Source organism: Malaya genurostris, chromosome 2 (genome assembly GCF_030247185.1).
Source record: "Malaya genurostris strain Urasoe2022 chromosome 2, Malgen_1.1, whole genome shotgun sequence".
NCBI classification, from domain to species: Eukaryota; Metazoa; Arthropoda; class Insecta; order Diptera; family Culicidae; genus Malaya; species Malaya genurostris.
The window spans coordinates 270,278,274-270,298,582 of NC_080571.1; the positions used below are offsets into that span (position 1 = coordinate 270,278,274).

General features: G+C 37.1%; 2 protein-coding genes across 2 annotated transcripts in view; both read right to left on the reverse strand.

Annotated features, from left to right (window-relative positions):
- Positions 1-11,521: 11,521 nt before the first annotated feature.
- Positions 11,522-12,524, reverse strand: LOC131429220 (pupal cuticle protein 20-like). The gene is made up of 3 exons (XM_058593270.1): positions 12,507-12,524; positions 12,209-12,350; positions 11,522-12,144 (listed from the first exon to the last, which is right to left on the reverse strand). Exons 1-3 carry the CDS (start codon positions 12,522-12,524, stop codon positions 11,522-11,524), a joined length of 783 nt encoding a protein of 260 aa, XP_058449253.1.
- A 7,300-nt stretch (positions 12,525-19,824) lies between these two features.
- Positions 19,825-20,309, reverse strand: part of LOC131429221 (uncharacterized) — a 54,516-nt gene continuing 54,031 nt past the window's right edge. Inside the window, exon 6 of the mRNA XM_058593271.1 lies at positions 19,825-20,260. Coding sequence (XP_058449254.1) covers positions 19,851-20,260 — 410 coding nt within the window. The 3' untranslated portion in view covers positions 19,825-19,850. The remainder of the gene's footprint in view (positions 20,261-20,309) is intronic.

The window sequence follows — 20,309 nt, forward strand, 5'->3', positions numbered from 1 at the left end:
TTCTGGAACAACAAGGTAAAGTGTGTTTAAAATCTAGACCGTTATGTAGAACGAAAGTGAAAAAGAAAACGAAGAATTCCTATAAACTTGGCTCCAAACTTTTGAAAAATTGAAAAGGTAATGCTTTGTTATGCTCAAACAATTATTCAAAATTTTAAGAAAAGTTTTTTTAAAAACCCCTTAGTAATATTTATGATATTTAATACATGAGTTACAAGAGAAAGGCATCATTACACCACTAGGTGGATTAAAACAGGTTTACGTTGAGCACTAGCGATATTGAGATGATGACGGATGAACGATTTTTAGACAAGATATGTCGAGATATTTCACATGATGAAAAAAAATTTCGGCGGAATAGCGTTCGGTGAAATTTACTTTGTGGCAAAATGATTTCCTGCCAAGTGATTTTCGGCGAAATGACCATAATCCGACATATAGAAATAATTTTCCGAGCCTCAGTCTTTTTATAGGCTACCAACAACTCTGTTTTATTTAGGATATCAGTAAAACTTGTCTTTGTAGAGGCTTATTCAAACTTGGAGTCTATTCCAAGACTAATTTTGCCTGGTTAATTCGTATACAGCCAAACCTTCGTTTATTGTTTTTTTTTCAACGAAATATTCGATTTACGTAACTCTCTTTACGAACGAAATCCCGAGTTTATTTTTTTTTAAGAAAATTCCGAATAACGTGAACTTTTTTTTTACGAACCTACTTCGTGAAAGGTGAGTGAGTAATATCAGAGACATAACTGTATAAAGTGAATACGGATAAAACTAACGCGTATCTTTGCTTCCACAACTGTAACGGTACACATGTGCTAAAGATCGACAAATTCACGGTACACTTATTTTAACACACAAATTATTGACAAGGCAGAAAAGAGAAAACAATGTTCGCCTACAGCAATACACACGGTTTGAATTTCAATGACAGAAAATTCAATTACTGATATTAAATGTTAACTGCGCAGGCTTAAATGTAATAAAACGTGTCGATTTTTACATTTTATACCTACCTAGTTGATAACGTGAGATTGCATCAAAATTCTCGGTTAATTTTTCAAAAAAGGCGTATAAGCAAGTGACAGTTTTTCTTTGTTTACTTTCTCTTCTATTAATTACCAAGCGGTTTCCACGTTTATCACTCAACTCTTTGCATGAAACTTTCAACTCTTTGCCCGAAACTTTCGACTTTCAAACAGAATAGTGATATCAAAGAAAATCTTTTTAATCACATCACAATAATCGAAAGAGAGAGTGTTTAAAGAGAAACCGTCACTTGCTTATACGCCCTAATGAAAAATCAACCGAGAATTGTCCCCGCACGAGAAAGACAGACAAGCGTCAAGAGATTTTCTCTTTAATACTCCTTGATGCCAAACATTTCAGAAAACTATAATTTTGAGTTATTTGTGGTTATTTCATACTACTGATAGTTTGATCATAAATTGCTGATAATAAATCCGATAGCATAGAGAAAAAATTATGTTGTTGGGTTAAGTACAACAAGAGATTTTCACAATTGAGCCGTCCCATACTAAAGTAAGTCGTATTCACGACAAATAAGAAACCTCAAAATGTGAAAATATGTGCTTTGTATTCTAATACTGTATATTTTAAGCTGATATGACGAATAGTTGGCGGAAAATAATGTTTTAACTCGATTCCGAATATAAATTCTAATTTAAGTTTGATATGTCAACTTCCAGTTTATTGATATTCCACAAAAACCCTCACAATAAGTATATTTTCGGGACGGTTTTGATGAGCAGATGCCGGAAAACGATGTTTGAGGTAGTTCTGAAATGCAAGATGACGACCTACGGATCATTGATAATCCTTAAAAGCCCTTTTAATTTGGGTATTTTTGGAACGAGTTTGATGAGTAGATGCGGAAGATTTCAATGAACCAGATTTAAATTTTAAAACAGACATAAATTATGCATCTAGAGCTGGAAGACTCCTGAACATGCCCTAAAGGTTGTTTTTTTCAAGATTCAAAATATAGGTATCATTTTTTGTAAAACCAATTACATTGTTTGAAGTAATGTTGAGATATATAAGATCGCAGGAACAAAAGATTTATAAAATTGTTAAAATTCTTGTCGTTTATAATTTTTCTACCGAACTTGTACGCTGATCATGAACCGTACTTTTTCTACTACTTTCAAATTCAAATTTAAAATAAGCAAATGGTAACGAAGACGAAGACGAAGAGAGAATGTATGCTTATGGATAATAGACAAAACAACAATCGATGTAGATGTAGATCTTCGGTTTCAAAGCATTTCGATACATAAATTGAGCTTTCTTTGTCTTGTTTGGAAGTGAAAGTCTCACATCAAATCGTACGAAGAGGAGAATGTAGAATGGTGCCCTAAATGGTTTTCATAGATCAAAATACTGATAAAATTTAACAGCGAAATAAAGGAATTGCATGAGAAGGCCAACCCTAGTAATTTTTATGGCATTTATTTGCTACCATTTGCTTATTTTTAAATTAAATTTCAATTTGAAAGTAGTAGAAAAAGTACGTTTCATGTTCCGCGTACAAGTTCGGTAGAAAAATTATAAACGACACAGTGACGCACAAACACAGACTAACAGACAGGACACTCAAATTAGATTCTTTAATCATTTCAACGGTCATTTCGAATATTCCTTTAGTTTGGACAGTACTCGCATATGGCATGATGGCGCCACGTTACCCTATCAAAAACATCCTGTCTGTCATCTAGACTGTGTTTATTTTTTTCATTTACCAACAGAGTTGCCATTCATACAGAATTACCTGTAATGTATTGATTTGTATACGTCCATGCGAATTTCATGCAGGATATAGATTGAATATATATTGCCAAAACTATATACAGAATTGTGCCTACTTCTCATCCTTCAACGCAATACAAAATTGAACCCGTTTTGCTACAATATTTACTTACTTCTGGTCAGCCGCTACTTAATTTTTCATTTTCAAATATTATGATGAAATCAGGCATCCCTGCAAGCAGCTGATCGGTGTTGACAAACGAGGGGGTACCAACTAATAAAAAAACTTTTACATAACACAAGGGCTGTACCGATAGTAAATAGCTCGCGCAGTACAATATAGGTGGAACGAGTGCATCACGAAAAATTATTTTTATAAGAATTTACTCATACTGTCATGTCTGTTAGTCTGTGGCACAAATCTAATAACACAATGTCGTCGTTTCCCCGCCAAGGAATAAAAATTTTCTTTTAATAATAATTAAAATTTTATAAAATCCATTTATTGGGGATATCCTGTCCAACAAATTTAAAATGCTCGTTCGCTTAGATAACAATGAGGTAATTTAATAGGGTAAATCCGGGTGAAAAGATTCACCTCATTAAGAATCGATTTCCTGAAAACTAGTTTCTGAATCGGAACTTCAAAGCAAAGTCTTGGCATTCCATTCCATTTGTGGAATTTGGCCTTTCTGTTCCAACAGACTTCGCAGCCGATTCATAGCGTACAGGATCATTACATGGTCGAGGCTCGAACATACGACAACTGGCTTGTAAGATCAGCACCCTACGCATCGGCAAAGTGAATCGGAAATTCACTTATTATTTTTATAAATAAGAGGATCCTACTGCATAATGATAAATTACTCTGAGTTAAATAATAAATATAATTTGTTCGTGACATTTATATTAAAAATAAATTTTCAAGTTCGGGTGAGATGCGTCGTATGGAATGTTGGAACAGGTTATTCACATGTTTTATATTTTTTAATGAATGATCGATATTTTTACTCAAAAATATTATCATTTATTGTTCTATTTCAACTAAAAAGCAAACATAATCATCAAAAAAGCAAAAAAAAAATTCTGTATATTAGAGTACATTAGATTTACTGTACATTTAGTAAATTCCAACAACTATCGAAATTATTCATATGTAATTGATAATTCACACTACACTACTGCAATACTTCATCAGCTTACTGTACCTATGCTTCCAAATATTTTAAATCCTTTTAAATACAGATTTTCCTCATAAAATCGTTCATGTTCAAGGTATACGTGACGTTTCTAATTTAATATAAAACCCATAAACCAGCCAGTGTTCACAACAACGCAATAAATGCAGCACCTCGGATGCACTACACAAGGCAAGTCGATCGTCTGAAGCGGTCTCGGGCATATTCAAGCTGCGGTTCGAAGCGATTTGTCTCGATCAGACTGCCCAGAGACATAGATTATTACTAACCGCCATTCATTATATTAATGTCTATATTTATAGGATTATGATATAATATATTGTTAAAACTTGAGTAGGGTCTTCAACCCATAAGAGGAGATTGTTAGATGATTTGGTTATTACCTTGAGGATATATTTTGTCCTTTGAAAGTCGGTACTTCAAAGATTTATTTTCTGTTTTATCCGTAAAACGACTGTAAGTAAATAATTGAGATTCCTTATTTGTATAAATTTCACTTATATTTGCGGTCTTTCCTGGTTTACGAAGGATTCATCTAATATCAGATATGTTCGTTTCGTTTTTTTCATGTCGTTCGAGTTTATTCATTTTTGTTTCTTCGAGAGATGGATTTTGTTAATTTATTTATAAACTTATCTAATACAAATAAAACCCTGGTGTTACATTCCTTCCATGGAAATTGACATTCTGTTTCAACATCAGACTTTGCAGCCGATTCTTACCATACAGAACCATTGCATGGCTTGCATGCAAACTTACCACTTTCTATTAGAAAAGGTTTTCATTAAAATATTTTTCTTGTCCGAACTGATTTGTTCATTTCTTTATTCAAAAACTAATCCAATATGTTATTTATCCGATTTTAAGCATAAAAGAAGTCGACATTCTATATTTTTTCCTGTGTATGATTAAATTAGAATTTTTGCAATATTGTTACTCGAAAACTTGTCTAGTTATGCACAGTTATTGTGACGAAGTCTGCATGCCCAGAACGTTTCATTTAATTTTTAGAAAAGGCTGCCTACTTATTGGGAGTACACATTAATTGCAGTCGAAAATGCATTTATTTCAAAATAAAAAAAATTTAAAAAATAAAGTATCGTCCGTCCATCAGTTCGGTTTTACATCTCATCCAAGTCAGTCGATACAGTATAGTATAGTACAGTATAGTGCAGTGATCAATAGAACGATCTCGAAATGAGTGAACCAAACGAACAAAAGCTACCGCCGGTACGAAAGAATACAATTATTGTTAACTTCAGACAGTGCAAAATTCGACCTTCGATACGAGAACTTGAAGGTTTGCTTAAGGAGCAAATGCATCTTGACATTAAACGTGTGCATTTACTTCAATGCAATAAGACCAATAATGTTGTTTATATCCAGTTCTATAAAGAGTTGGATGCAATTCAATTCGTTAAAGACAATAATAATGTGCACTATGTGGAGCATGAAAATATCAAGTACAACATTCCAGTATATATGGAAGATAGTACTATAGAAGTGCGTGTGCATGATCTTCACTCAAGCGTCATCGATCCTTATATTCGCGCAACTATGTCCAATACGGAGAGATTCTCTCTATCGAAAAAGAAAAGTGGAAGAATTTTTTCCCCGGTATTCTAAATGGCGTACTTTTGTTACGTATACACTTGAAGAGGCCTATACCTTCTTATGTGATTTTCGGTCAAGATACAAGAATTCCGTGCAAATCACTTGTTACCTATGACAATCAGATGGCCACATGTCAATATTGCCAAAAAGCTGTTCACTACGGTAAGCCATGTGATAAACCGGACAAGGAGACAACTATACCAAAGGACAACGGTGCTTCCTTCACACCAACCCCAAGCAACCCCAGTACACCTGTGACAGTCACCAACAACAGTGAAGCATCCCCTACAACGGAACCATCCAACGTATCCCCTATAGAACAAAGTACACCAGCTGCAATTAACCAACCAGCAACTGCAAACATTGTACAACAAGTCGCATCTACAGCAACTAGCAACGAAATCAACCACAATACCACGGCAATGGATGACGAGACGAATCACGAACAAACTGCCCCTCAATTCTCGCAGGAGGAAAATGGAAGCTCCTCTCCCTCTAGAAAAAGGGTGAGATCCAACACAAAAAAAAATTTATCTGAAAACTCAACGTAAAGCTTGTACGCAAATAGGCCTGAATAAAATATCTTTTAAATAAAAAAAAAGTATCGTCCATCGCTAGTTACAACTTTTTCCCACCTCTCAGGCAATTTTGAATTTTTAGGTGATCCAAGTTTGAAACCAATTTTAGATTTCTGCGAAAGAAATCAACCGAGCCAGATCGGGCTGCATCCGTCGGGACCCTAGTAATCAGAAGGAGCAATATGACGGGAGCGGCAAAATGTCCCACTTGAGCGTTTCCAAATATTTATTAACAACTTTTGCGACATGAGGCCGAGGGTTGTCATGCAGGATAATCACTTTATTCCAACTGCCTTGCTTTTGAATCATTCCCATGGATATTAATCGTACAGAAACTGCTTGTTGAGCCACTTTCAATGATTCTGAATGTTTCTCTTGCGTTCGGATCTTCATCATCTTGCCTCCAACTGTTTGTCTTCTTTCTTTTGGTTGTTCAGAGCGAGGCCTGTCGGTTCAACGCAGAAACCTTCATTAATGAAACATCGAAAATGTTAATTAACATTGAAAAATATTTTTTTCATAAAATCTCGAAGCAATATGTACTGAATATCAATGTCATCAGCTGTTACTGTTCAATATTCATAAAAGCCAGAGCCATCTTTTGAAAACAGACCAAACTAATTTGTACTCCCAATATGTCCGGATTGGCGCGAAATTTGTCAATGTGTGATATTAAAAATAAATAAAAAATATACGAACAAACTTCAATAGATATTTCGACCATACATTTTTTTCTCTCTGATTTCGCCTCAGAAACTAAATAGATTTTTTTATCCGCCCAATTGTCTTGGAGATGGCTGACCCGATTTCAGCTAACTTAGGCTTGTTGAATGCTACTATAGCTTCATACATTAAGCACGAAGAACAAATGCTTTTTATGATTCTAAAAATTGATCCACCTAGTAGTGTGATAATGACTATTTCTTGTCATTCAAACAGTTTCACAAATTTTTGGCACAAATTTCTTGACAAAATGCACACAAACTCATTCGGGATTGTTCAAATTGATTCGAGAAATTCCCGAAAATTTTGAAAACTGCGTTCAAAGTGTAGCGATATTTGTTGAAGCAGAATTCGCACACAAGACATTCTTCGATCTCGTTAAACTGAGTCGAATGCTTTATTACACTAGGAGTCTCCGGAAATCCAAAAGTCAAAAGTCAGTTTTCCAGAATTTATATATCCTTTCTATAGAGAAAGATTACAGAGTTGAACGAACGTCGTTTGATTCCTACCAGATGTTTGTTAACATGTTCATTATTCCAGTTTAAATATATGTAATTGCGTAGATATATGAACCAATGAAAGATGTCAAACATGAACTTTATTCATCACGTAAACTTGTAAATCCTTAACGCGGCAATTGCTGAAAGACTTGTGACGCGGCTCCGGCTGCTCGGCCATCCATGGAATTTGACCATCAATGTTAACTTCCCTCTCTGAGCAGCCTAGATAGCCGTGTAGTGTCGGTAGCGGTTTCCCAACTGGCTAAGAATAACGCTACGGTCCACCTGTACCGGTGGTATAAGTCCACCAAACAGGTAAGCCGTGTGGTATCCGGCGGAAATATTTTTTTACCAAGAATTGATCCACTGGTTTCCTGTTCCATGTCGTAAAAGGCCACAAAAATAGGAACTCCTAAGTCAAGGTGTATTTCCGTGCCGATGGCTGAATGGCTGCAGGAGGTTAAACATTGCAGTCGTGAACGGAATATCTTGGGTTTTTCCTCAAGGTGGTGTACTATCCCCACTTTTATGGAACCTAGTCGCTGATGGTTTGTTAAGGAAACTTAATAACCTTGGATTTCCGACTTATGGTTTTGCCGACGATTATCATATATTGATGACCGGTATAAGCATTAACACTCTCTTTGATTTAATGCGGCAAGCCCTGCGATCTGTGGAACAATGGTGTTGTCAGGTTGGATTATCTGTAAATCCGGGCAAAACATCAATGGTGCTTTTCACTCATCGTAGGATAATTACAGGAGCTCGTCCGTTGGAGGTCTTTGGTTCAGAGGTCACTGTGGTCGATCAAGTTAAATACGTCGGGGTTATTCTTGACTCAAAACTGAATTGGTCTGCTCACATTGACTTCAGGATTGAAAAAGCTTGCATGGCTTTCGGCCAATGCGGACGAGCTTTTGGAGGGTCATGGAGACTCGAACCCAGATATATTCATTGGATCTACACAACTATTGTTAGACCAATTTTAGCATATGGATGTCTTGTATGGTGGCAGAAAGGAGAAGTCGCGACAGTTCAGTCAAAGCTAAATCATCTCCAAAGGATGGTCCTAATGGCGATGACAGGAGCATTCACGACAACTCCTAATGCTGCTCTAGGGGCGCTACTGTGTATTAAACCACTACATGTGTTCCTAAAACAAGAAGCATTATCTTGTGCATACCGTCTTAGGGTTACAGGGCTTTGGAACAGTAACCCATTAGATTATGCTACCAGCCACACTCGCTTGTGGTCTCAAATGGTTACGTGGGATGAGTATTTACTCACTCCTAGTGACCTAACTCTCACATGCAGTTTTCCTTTTAAAACATTCAATGTGAGCTATCCTCTTCGTGAGGAATGGTTGCCTGGTTGTCTGGAACGACAACTTGATGAACACATAGTTTGTTTTACGGACGGTTCTCTGTTGAAAGGTCGTGCTGGTGCTGGTGTCTACTGTCGTGAAATGAGGCTGGAGCAGTCTCATTCACTTGGTAGATACTGTACTGTGTTCCAAGCAGAAATCTACGCAATTCTGTGTGAAGTACAATCGGCACTTCAGCAGAGGATCTGTGGTAAACGTATTTATTTTTGTTCCGACAGTCAGGCAGCCTTAAAAGCACTCAGTTCGAATGACTCACGGTCGAATCTAGTGATCGCATGTCGAACTCAAATTGAAGACCTCAGCATTTCAAATGCTGTTTACTTCTTATGGGTACCCGGCCATTCTGGTATAACTGGAAATGAATGGGCTGATGAGTTGGCTAGAGCTGGTGCAACGAATGATTTCGTTGGTCCTGAACCAGCTTTACCACTTTCAACTAGTTGGATAAAGCACAAGATACGTTCTTGGGCTGCATCCAAACATGCCAGCTACTGGCGCAGCTTGCAAACTTGCGCTCAGACAAAAGCATTTCTACCAGATTTAAATCTGAAAATGTCAAAGTGTCTACTGCATTTCTCCAAGTATCATTGAAGTATTCTGGTCAGAGCTCTGACTGGACATTGCAAACTCAATTATCACATGGCTACTATTCAACGTGCTGAGTATTATTCGTGTGATTTGTGTAAATGCGATTATGGTACTTCATATCATCTGATATGTAACTGTCCCGCATTGACGCAGCTACGTATCCGGGTTTTTGGTTCTCCATACATGGTTGAGTCTGTGTATGCGGAGCTAAAATTGAAGGATATTCTCTCGTTTCTTACCCAATGTGGTAAGGAGCTATAGTCAGAAGGGTTCATCGTTCTTCCTGGAGTGAATGAATCCCTTCTGTATTCACCTAAAATAGGGTTTAGCAGATTGTTTGGCATCCTTTGGGGGGTACCGAATTTACTTCTGCTCGTACATACTGCGAGTCGTTCTGCATTCTTCCGAGAGTGCAGAATGGTGTCGCTTTTGTAAGATCTCTAAATCCTCTCGGGGGTTGGAGGTTTTATTAACAGCAGACTGTTCGGGACCTCGTAGAGGTAAGTCATACCATTAAGTTGATGATTTTAGTTAATTTAGTTGAAGATTACATGGATACAGGCGCAAAATTTATGTTTACGTGTTAGAAGATGTAATATTGTGTCATCACCGAAGAAATTATGACATGTTTGAGTTTACGTCAAGCATAAATTTCATTTTTTCCAAGAGTGGCAATTGCAGTTCCCGAGTACAAAGTTTATTCTAATATTTATAATGATAACTTATACATTTAAACTGTGTACCCGAAAGCATCACATCTTAACTCAGCAATAAAATTCCGAGCCTTATTTCGTTTCAATATTCAGATGCTTGGATCCCGGCCGTCATACTTAAATTCGCGAGACAACAATCAACCCAACCATAAATGCACAGCACGAAAAAATCATGTAAATTTACGTCTCTATTGATGCACACAAAAGGAGAGTCACAATCAATTTAAATTTACATCTCGATATACGTAAACATATGTTATGCCGTGGCAGAAAGCTCACATTTAAATGTTAATCAATGTGATATCAAGTCTTTAACTAGTATCACTGAAGAAGGGTGTAATTAACATCCGAAATACGTATCTGTATTATTGCGTTGGTTATACTTCGTATTTTGACATATGCAATATTAATGGAATTCAATGGTATTTCGAATTAGTGCTTTCAAGTCTTCACTCCCGCCACCTCGCGCCACCAGTGTAAATTCATACAGCGTGTCTTGACTTTACGTCACACGCATTCTTATTTCGTTTATGAATGTATCCATGTCAGAACTACCAACACAGAAAGAAAAGATGAAACTTACATGAAATAGATATAAGTCCCGGGTTGGCGGTTCAATGCATAGGACGCTGGTCTTACAAGCCAGTTGTCGTATGTTCGAGCACCGACCTGGAAGGATTCTTAGTGTCAGTAGGATCAAAAGTACTAGCCATGCAATGATTCTGTACACTAAGAATCGGCTGCGAAGAAATAGAAAGGCCAAATTCCACGAAAGGAATGCAATGCCAAGACTTTGCTTGAAACGAATATCTGATTTAACACCATGATTGATGTAAAACTACATAAAAATTCATTTAGTTTTTCATTGAAAAAGACTGTATATTTACAAACCGCTTCGTTTTGTAATGTAAATTTCCATTCAATTGCCTGCTCCAAATATGTGCATGAAAATAAATGTAAAATAACAAAATATTGTTGTCGGCTACGTCACTCATATCATTATATCTTCGGAACCAGAAGTGAAAGCGATTTGACCTTCGAACTTAATGAGTGACCAAGTAATAGCTTTCAATCGAGTCTATGTTTATTGGAATCGGTTTAGCCATTTCCAAGAAATTCGAGCGTCACTCATACCATTATATCTTCGGAACCGGAAGTGATAGCGAGTGGAAATACCGAGATTTGTGTCGGTGGTGGTGTAGACTCCATTGTAGTAGTTTGGGTATTATCTACCTCACCTTTACATATGTTAAGTTTTGCTTTTGTTCTCAGTTTTTTTCAATCAAATTAGTCGCTGGATTAATCGAATAGGGCTGGGTGTGATATACAACTCAAATATTATATATTTGTCATTAGAAGAGTTTTATTGAATCATTCGTTTTTGATCTCTTTGTTGCGTATTTGAACACAGGTGGGTTACAGCTAATATCTTAAAGTGTAATCCTCTATTTTCGGCCTGGCTTAAGAAGACCGGACAGTGCTTTCTGAATTTCTTCCGGTATCGGGGGTGGTGTCGGCAGATGATCACCTGTGGGCTGGAATCCGTTTTCGTCAGCAACGTAATCTACGCGATATAGGACTCCATCGGGAGCAAGGAACTGATAGTATCCCTTGGCACGCAACGGTGCATTGGCAGCAGAATGGTCGATCTGGCCGGATTCCGACAGTTCAATACCATTGTCGATCGAAAGTTTGTAGCTGTAGCCATTCTCGTTGATGGTACGAATGTCTTCTTTGACGACGGCCTGTGCATCCGATTGGGAACCAGAACCGCTTCGAGAAGCAGAGCCACCTTGAGAAGATGAACTGCTTTGCGAAGCAGAACCACTCTGGGAACCCGAGCTACTTTTGATAGCAGAGCTACTCTGGAAAACCGAGCCACCCTGGGAACCTGAACCGCTCAGGGAACCAGAACTGCTTTGGAATGCTGATCCACTTTGAGATGCTGAATCAAATTGTGCTCCGGCACCAGATTGTCCGGCAGAACTAAATTGGGAGGCAGAATTAAATTGCGCAGCACCACCAGAGCCGCTTGAGGAACTGCTCGACTGAACTGAGATTGTTTGAGCTGTTGATAAAAATCGTTTGATTGCATACCACCATTACTGTGAACTGTTAACTGTTTTACATACCACCACCGGTGCTTTGGCCGCTGCGATATGTGCCACTATGATACTGTCCATCGTCATATTTAGTGTTGATTATCTCCGGGTGATACTGTCCATCCTCAAGGCCCCCCTGTCCCAGAACACAGCCCACTGTCACCGATAGTAACTGAAAAGACACAATTATAGAACATTCCGAACGTTATGGTGTCACACTATTCATCTAGATTCGATGTAATTATGTAATTCAAAATCAAGTGTAAGTTTTCAATTTTTTCAACAATTGATCTATTTCTAATTTTTTAGCATTGTTGAAACTTCTTACCACAATTAGACACTTCATAATTGTACACTATTGTTTGAAGACTACTACGAAAAAAATGTGAACTATTCGTTCCGAAATGGTTACGATTTAAGCTAATCTAATGAAGTGATGAGTAGAAACTATGCTCTAGTTTATATACCCAAAGTCCAGGAAGAACTCGGTCCTACCTCTCGTGATTTGACACTTAGTCCGTGTATTTAACTTGAACAAACTGAAAATTGATCCGACGAAGAAGTCTCTCCAAATCTATAATTGATCAACGCACGATTGTTTAGAGTTTATGTCCTCATGTCCAATATGCTCACCTTATCGAACTGTTGCTACAATTAATTATCTCATTCTCACGAATGATTGCTCGATGATGTTCGAGTGTTGACACACAGTTATTGTGAATTGCGAAATATACTACTAAGAAGGTTTTCAGAAATACCATTCCTAGGAAAGGTAGTATGTTAAAAATTTGTTCACTTGGTTTCCGCTCACGAATTGAGATGGAAGGAATGGCAAAATCGATAAAAACCGAAGGTTTTTTTTTCGCGCCGGAAACCGTTAGCGATGATTGTGTGTTACAAAACTTCTTCGGCGTTACATTTGTTCGAATCGATATTTCAATGTCAAGGTTGTCGCTTAGAAATTATCCCATTTCAACCCATCATCGGTAGGAATACAAAATTAACATTTTTCATTAGCAAGTTGAACTTTATTTTTTGGGACGAATGTGATTTTTTATATTGATCTCGAAATGAAGTGGCTCCCGAATTATGACAATGCTTTGTGATCCTATGTTGCTCGAATGATGGCGTCATCGTATAAAAATTGAGACTTCCGACTCGTAAATCACACCTTTGAAGACATCTCATTAGGAATTACACGAAACAGGTGAGATCGACTCGGTAATTAATTATTCATGCGGTCTTTGGTTGATTTATGTTGAAAGCAATGATGTTGGAACTTGGCTTATGTTCAGATTGAATTCATTAACCGGATTTGAGATATGTTGGAAGGTGTAATACAGTGTGTTATTAGGGTACATTTATTAACAGTATAAACGAAAAAAGTGTTTGTATATCACGCTGAGCAACAAGTCAATGGACATTTCAGTGTTAGATAATCTGCGAAACCGACAGAAGATTTTAAATAAAAGTGGTCATCCTAAAAAAAAATTCCGGGTGAACTGGTTCAAATTATGCAAATAAGAAACATCTTCCAAAAGCTTAGCACACCAGATCTGGTTTCTTTGATCATATCCTGGAGAGGAAATCAACCAGTATTACCTTGAAAATGAGTTGGACATACAGGAATGAACAAAAGCAGAGCATTTCCGGGTTAAGGTGATGAGCGTATAGTAACCGAACCGTTGTTCTTCTGTAAAAAGCATTCCAAAATTCGAAACATGTCACATGTCACGCGTTTTCCTTCTACTATCGAACAGCGATAAGGTTTGCATCCTACTTTTGCTCGCAGGAGTTTCCCTGATCCATGCGAATATCGTCAAAACAGGACCAGTACTGATTAGAACGATTTAATTTCGCTAATTAAATTTTCGTTTTCTTTCTAATCTGCCTCGGCACCATTAAACTAGGCAGTCATCGGAGAGATTGCGTATTCAATCTGTCATGTAATGTTTAATTAGTATGCTAATGTTAATGTGGACTGGAATGTGGACTGACTTGTAACTGCTGGAGCAGATAAGAATATTGAAAACCTATCGAACGTTAGATTATCAGAGTAGACGGAATGTTCTAAATTTCATGTGCCCAAAGTCAGCTGCGCGAAGGACGACCGTGTTACCCATCGTGTTTCGATAGACTAAGTTCATTGGCTTTCGAATTTCCATTTTTTCGTCGTAAACTGGCTTGTGATGGTCCATAAGGGCTATTCTGAAAGATAGGAAATAGATGCTAATCGTATGGTAATTATCTTTGCTATTTAAATTGGAAATCTATTTTTGATTCATTCACTTAGCTTTTTTATCAGTTGACCTACACAGGTGTATAAAGACAAGGTGCTCGATTTTATTATCATGTTTTTTGGTGTAGGTGAGCTCATTTCGACCGCGTTCCCTCTCGCCTGTTTTTCTAATGGTGTAATTTTACATTAGCTTATACAAATAAGAGTGTTAAATAGTGTTACAATTTTATCGTTCATCGTATATACGTGAAAGTAATAATATTGTAAGAGAACGCGTATTCACATGGTGACGCTTATCGAACTGAAACAATTTCGTACAAAACTGCAGTATTGATACTTTAGTGTTCATATGAAAAACTAGGAAGCTTACTAATGGGTTGCAAATATGGGGAAGAAAAAAGAATTGTTTAGTCTGAGTATGTTACGGGATCTTTGATGTGACGAATGCATGCAAGGAATTTAAATTCTGCAGTAGATTCAGTGCTGATGGACGACTTCCGTTAGGGGTTAGGTAAATCTCTGATTGGATGTCTTCGGAAATGTTTAAGGTAATATTGGGGCTTTTTAGAGAAGGTGTTTTTATTTTATTTTATTTAGAAAATAAAACCTAAACACTGTCTAAGAAAGTATGGACACAACCAAAAACCGCTGCCATTTCGCAATGGATCATAATCTGTCAATTTTTATGACTGCGTCCTATTGTTTACACTCTTCTCTAACCACTTGTGCAGTTGTTTATTTGTTTTCATTAGTTTGTTTCGAAATGCGTGGACTTTCAGCAGCACAACGTCGAAAAATTGTGTACAAATGGTGCACAGAACGCGGAATGTCACAGAGAAAGATAGCAAAAATGGAAGGAGTAAGTGAAAAATCCGTGCGAAATGCAATCAGGAAGTTCGGTGAGGATAACACCTTTGAGGATAAACCGAAAACGGTTAGAAAAAAAGGTCCTGCTAACCCTCAGTTGGATAAAAGTATACTGAAGGCGTTCGAGCAAAAGAAGGAGGTTTCAGTTCTGGATGTGGTAAAAAAAAGTGGGCACTTCGAAGTCAAATGTTCTTCGTGCTAAAGAACGTTTGAATCTTCGAACCTATAAGAAGCAGAAACAACCAAAACGTAGTCGAAACGAGAAGCATCTATCAGGCCGAGGGTTCCAAAGCTGTACAATACGATTCTTGCTGGAAATTTGAACTGCATAATCATGGACGACGAAACCTACGTGAAATCCGATTACAAATCCTTGCCTAGACCACTAGTAGGGCAAGTGTTAAACCAGTCCGATACATCGATTGAAGTAGAAAAATTTGGCAAGAAAGCTATGGTCTGGCAAGCAATTTGTAGCTGCGGTGAGATTTCGAAACCTTTCATCACCACTGCTTCAATGAACAGCGAAATATACATCAAGGAATGTTTACAAAATTGACTTCTACCCATGATTCGAAGCAACAAGGATCCTGTTGTCTTCTGGCCAGATCTTGCCTCTTGCCACTACTCGAAATCAACGGTAGAATGGTATACTACCAAAAATGTCACTTTCGTCCCAAAAGACATGAATCCACCAAATTGCCCACAACTTCGACCAATTGAGGAATTTTGGGCATTTACGAAGGCACATCTTAGGAAACATGTCTCGGCAGCCGAAACCATCCAACAGTTCGAAAAAGATTGGAAAAAAGTGTCAAAACTTGTCGCCAAGAAGTCTGTGCGGAATTCAATGAGGAACGTTCGCAAGAAGGTGCGCCAGTTAGTCTACAATGGCAAAGTAGCAAATATTGGGAATAATATTCTGTTGTTGTAGTCTAATTTTATCAGTATATCGAATAAAATTTGAATATCCAACACTTGTGAATTATTTACAGTGAAATCAAAGTGCGTCCATACTTTCTGGGACGTTCTTTAAAATCGATTATATCAAAAAAGATATTTATGATGGAGAAATAATGGACAATTTAAGGTTTTGGGAAATTTCATAACAGTGCGTTTATTGTATATACATGAACTGACTTAAATGAGTAGTAGTTTTGTGATTCTCAAATAGCAATCGTTTCTTGGTATTCTTACAGCCTATTTTATTCTTTTTATCTGATGATATATTTAAGAAGGCACACTGCATTATCTCTATGATTTCGAGGGTATCACCCTATTATAATATAGTTATAATCCATCATCATCATACCGAACATAGTAACTTAACACGTCTCACAATAATATATATAAACAAAAAACTTGAACTAACTATCAAAATATTTGCTTCCAAAGCGGACTTTATGTGAAATACATAACTTTTTGAACTCCAGCAATGTCGTCACGCGTTTGATTCCTCTTGGCATCGAATTGAAAAAAAACTTATTCCCTTGTACAATAATGAGTTTTGCGATCTGGCTAACAGAAAGCTTGGTGTTCTAGCATCCGATGCGTTTCTAGTATTGTACCTATGCAAATCAGTTCCTCTTTCAATTCGATCACACAAATATCGAGGCAGCATGCCGTTTAATATCTTGAAAATAAATACCATGGTTAAGTAGTAAATTCTCTGTTTCACTGAAAGCCATTGTAATGCGGTCAGTAGAAAATCTGAGGAGGTATATCTACTACATCTACTAGAATTAATCGCATGATTTTATTTTGCAGTCGCTCTAATCTCAAAATTGGTGTGTTATTAGCAAGAAACAGAATGGATGGACAAAAGTCAATGTGTGGTGAAATGACTGTTTTATACAAAAGAATCTTACTATGGGTCGTTAAGTCATTTTTCAAACGACTCAATACATACTTTTTGGCAATCTTCTTGATGACGTTATTGATATGAGATTTGAATGTTAACTTTTCATCAATTATGACTCCAAGATACTTCATTTCTCTAACGCGATCAATAGTTTCACCATCAATTTCCACGTTGGCGTCATGACCGGTGCTAACAGAAGAAATAACCATATATTTAGTTTTCGCGACGTTTAGTTTCAGTTGCTTAAATTTTAACCATCGAACCAGCGAACTTAGATCCTCGTTTAAATGTGCAACAGCTTCATTGACATCTTTAGCCGTAATGAACAGAACAGTATCATCAGCATACAAATTTATATCACAGAAACATAAGACTCGCTTAATATCATTAATATACATAATAAATATAGGACCTAACACACTTCCCTGAGGCACACCAAGTGAATTGCCGAGGGAATTAGACACTACATCGTTGGAAACAGTCTTTTGAGATCTACCACATAAATAGTTTCCAAGCCATTCATGTGCCATTCCCCCGATGCCAAAACGCCGTAATGTCTGCAACAATAAAGGTCTTGAAATTGTTTCAAAGGCTCTCTTCAGATCCAAGAACACAGCAAAAATACTCTCTTTGGCTTCGATTTTCTCCTTCCATTTTGCCAATACTGGGTTCAAAGCGGTTTCACAAGAGTGACCCTTACGATATCCCGATTGTTCCGGTATTAGCAAACTGTTAGAGTTCAAATAGTTAATCAGCTGATCTTTAACAACATGTTCCAGAATTTTTCCAGCGTGTGCAACATGTTAATGGGCTGTATCCGTTCCAGTAACCTTGGGGATAGGAACCACCAGAGATTCTTTCCAAATCCAGTAGATCGTGTCCGACAACATGAAAGCAATCCTGTATCACCTTTGAGTTTACATTGTCAATACCAGTCGATTTTCCCAAATTAAAACAAATATTTTTCAATTGTTCAAAAGTGATTGGTTGAAATTCATCAAGTCTACAATAGTTATTCATCGGCTGTGTTATTTCAACAGGTTCACCTACCAATTCAATACTTTGATTGATCTGCTGAACACTATTTAGGAAATGACTGTTGAACTTTTCAGATATAATTTGTTCTGTGTGTTTCGATGCACTATGTGTAGGCTTGGTAAGCTGTTTGAGAATTTTCCATAACTCTCTACTGTTTTGTTGATTTTGAACGATTCTCCTCTGTATGTATTCATATCTAGTCTTCTTCAGGGCCCATGAATAAATATTTCGTGCTTGTGTATATTTACTCCAGTGACTATCATTGTTAGTTCTACAGAATCTCTTGTACTGTTTATCCCTCTCTCGTTTTAACCGTAAGATGTCTATTGAGTACCAACTACTCGAGCTGTTCATACTAACATACTTTTCAGTTACTAATTCATTAGTACACTTTTTCAGTATGTCAGTAAGAATAGATGCCCTGTGATCCAAATTTCCAGTCAACTGTGTACAACACAAGCTTCTTGATACAAGTTTATACTTGTATAAACTTGGGTTTGCTTTGAATAGTTTTTCCAACACTTGATTTTCACCGTATTTTCCTCATTTCTGGGGCTACTCGTTACGGAAATTGCAATTGTCTCATGATCTGAAATCTTGCAATTGGATTCCACATTTGAATAAACACCGTCGAAATTGGAATACACGTGATCTATCAATGTTTTACTGTATCTCGAAATTCTTGTAAATTCATTCACAGTTTGCTTCAAATTGAAGAATTCTGCTAAATGTTTCAATTGATTGATATTGCAATAAAATTAGAGGCACAATTCGCATGCATCAGATTCGTATTCGTTATCAGTTTAGTTTAACCTTTTGTTGATATCCAGCAAGAAGCAAATATTAGTAAAACGATAAATAGTTAAAAATATTACGATGAGATGTTCGAAACTATTTCTCAGAAACTCCCTGCATAACTTCAGCGATAGATAAGACTGCTACTCTTGAGCTACCCTGAAGATGTGGAATCGAAGAAGTGACCGGGTGAAATAAAGCGCCTTGTCATAAATGAAGAACAAGATTTTAAAAAATATGCATATGTTACAAGTCATGTTCGAGCACCAACCTTGAATTGGTTCTTAGTTTCAGAAGGATCGTTACACTAGCCATTTACTGATTATGGTACGCTCAGAACAGAATGCATCTGTTGAGATAGAACATCAAATTTCACAAAAATGATTTATTATCAAGGCTCGAACATAGACGGAATAATTTCATATTGGTATCCTGAACTACAGCAATTTGACCTTGAAATAGTTTGCGATTTTCTGCCGTTGAGACGCTTAGACATTGACATCATCAAAAGCACTAAAATAATGTCTCTTAATGTGTTGTTTTCAACTCAGGAATTCCTATTGCTAATGTGACGTCGATTGGTGAACGACCTCTTGTGAACAGAATGATTATACTGATTAAATATGCATATATACTAAAAGTATCGGATGTTTCGATTTTATGACTTCGGTAGGTGGAGTGTGGATTATGAGGGAAAAATTGGTTAGATACTATCATCCAAAAATTCTTTCGATTAGAATGCAATTTCGGATTATTTAATGGTGCTGCTTAGAAGTAATTTAAGGATTTATTGACAACATTCATAAATTATTTAAATGAAACAATGGAAAAGGACTGTGAATAGTCTGACTAAAGTGATGGGACAGAAATTATTCTTATTGCTGTAAATTTCGCACATATTCAAGAGCACGTGCAATTTCGTCTGGGATTGGTGGAGGAGTAGGTAAATGTACACCTTGTGGCACAAATCCGTTCTCATCGGCATTGTAGTCGACTCGATATCGAACGCCATCGTCTCCGACATACTCGTAGAATCCCTTTGCACGCAAAACTTCATTGTCCGAGTCACGATCCTCAAGGCGTCCGGTTTCGGCCACCTGAGCATCCTGCTCGGTCAAGTAACGGTAATAGTAACCATCCTGATTGTATTCCTTCACTTGCTCCTTGATGCGATCAAAGCCGGAGCCGCTGCTTGATCCGAATCCATCTGGTTTCTTAGCTTTTTGTGTGGGAAGCTTCGGTGGCACCACTGGCAATGAATTCGGAACAGTTACCCTGCCTGCACCTGAGCACGTAATAAATTAAAATGTACATCTGAATGAGATTCGAAAATT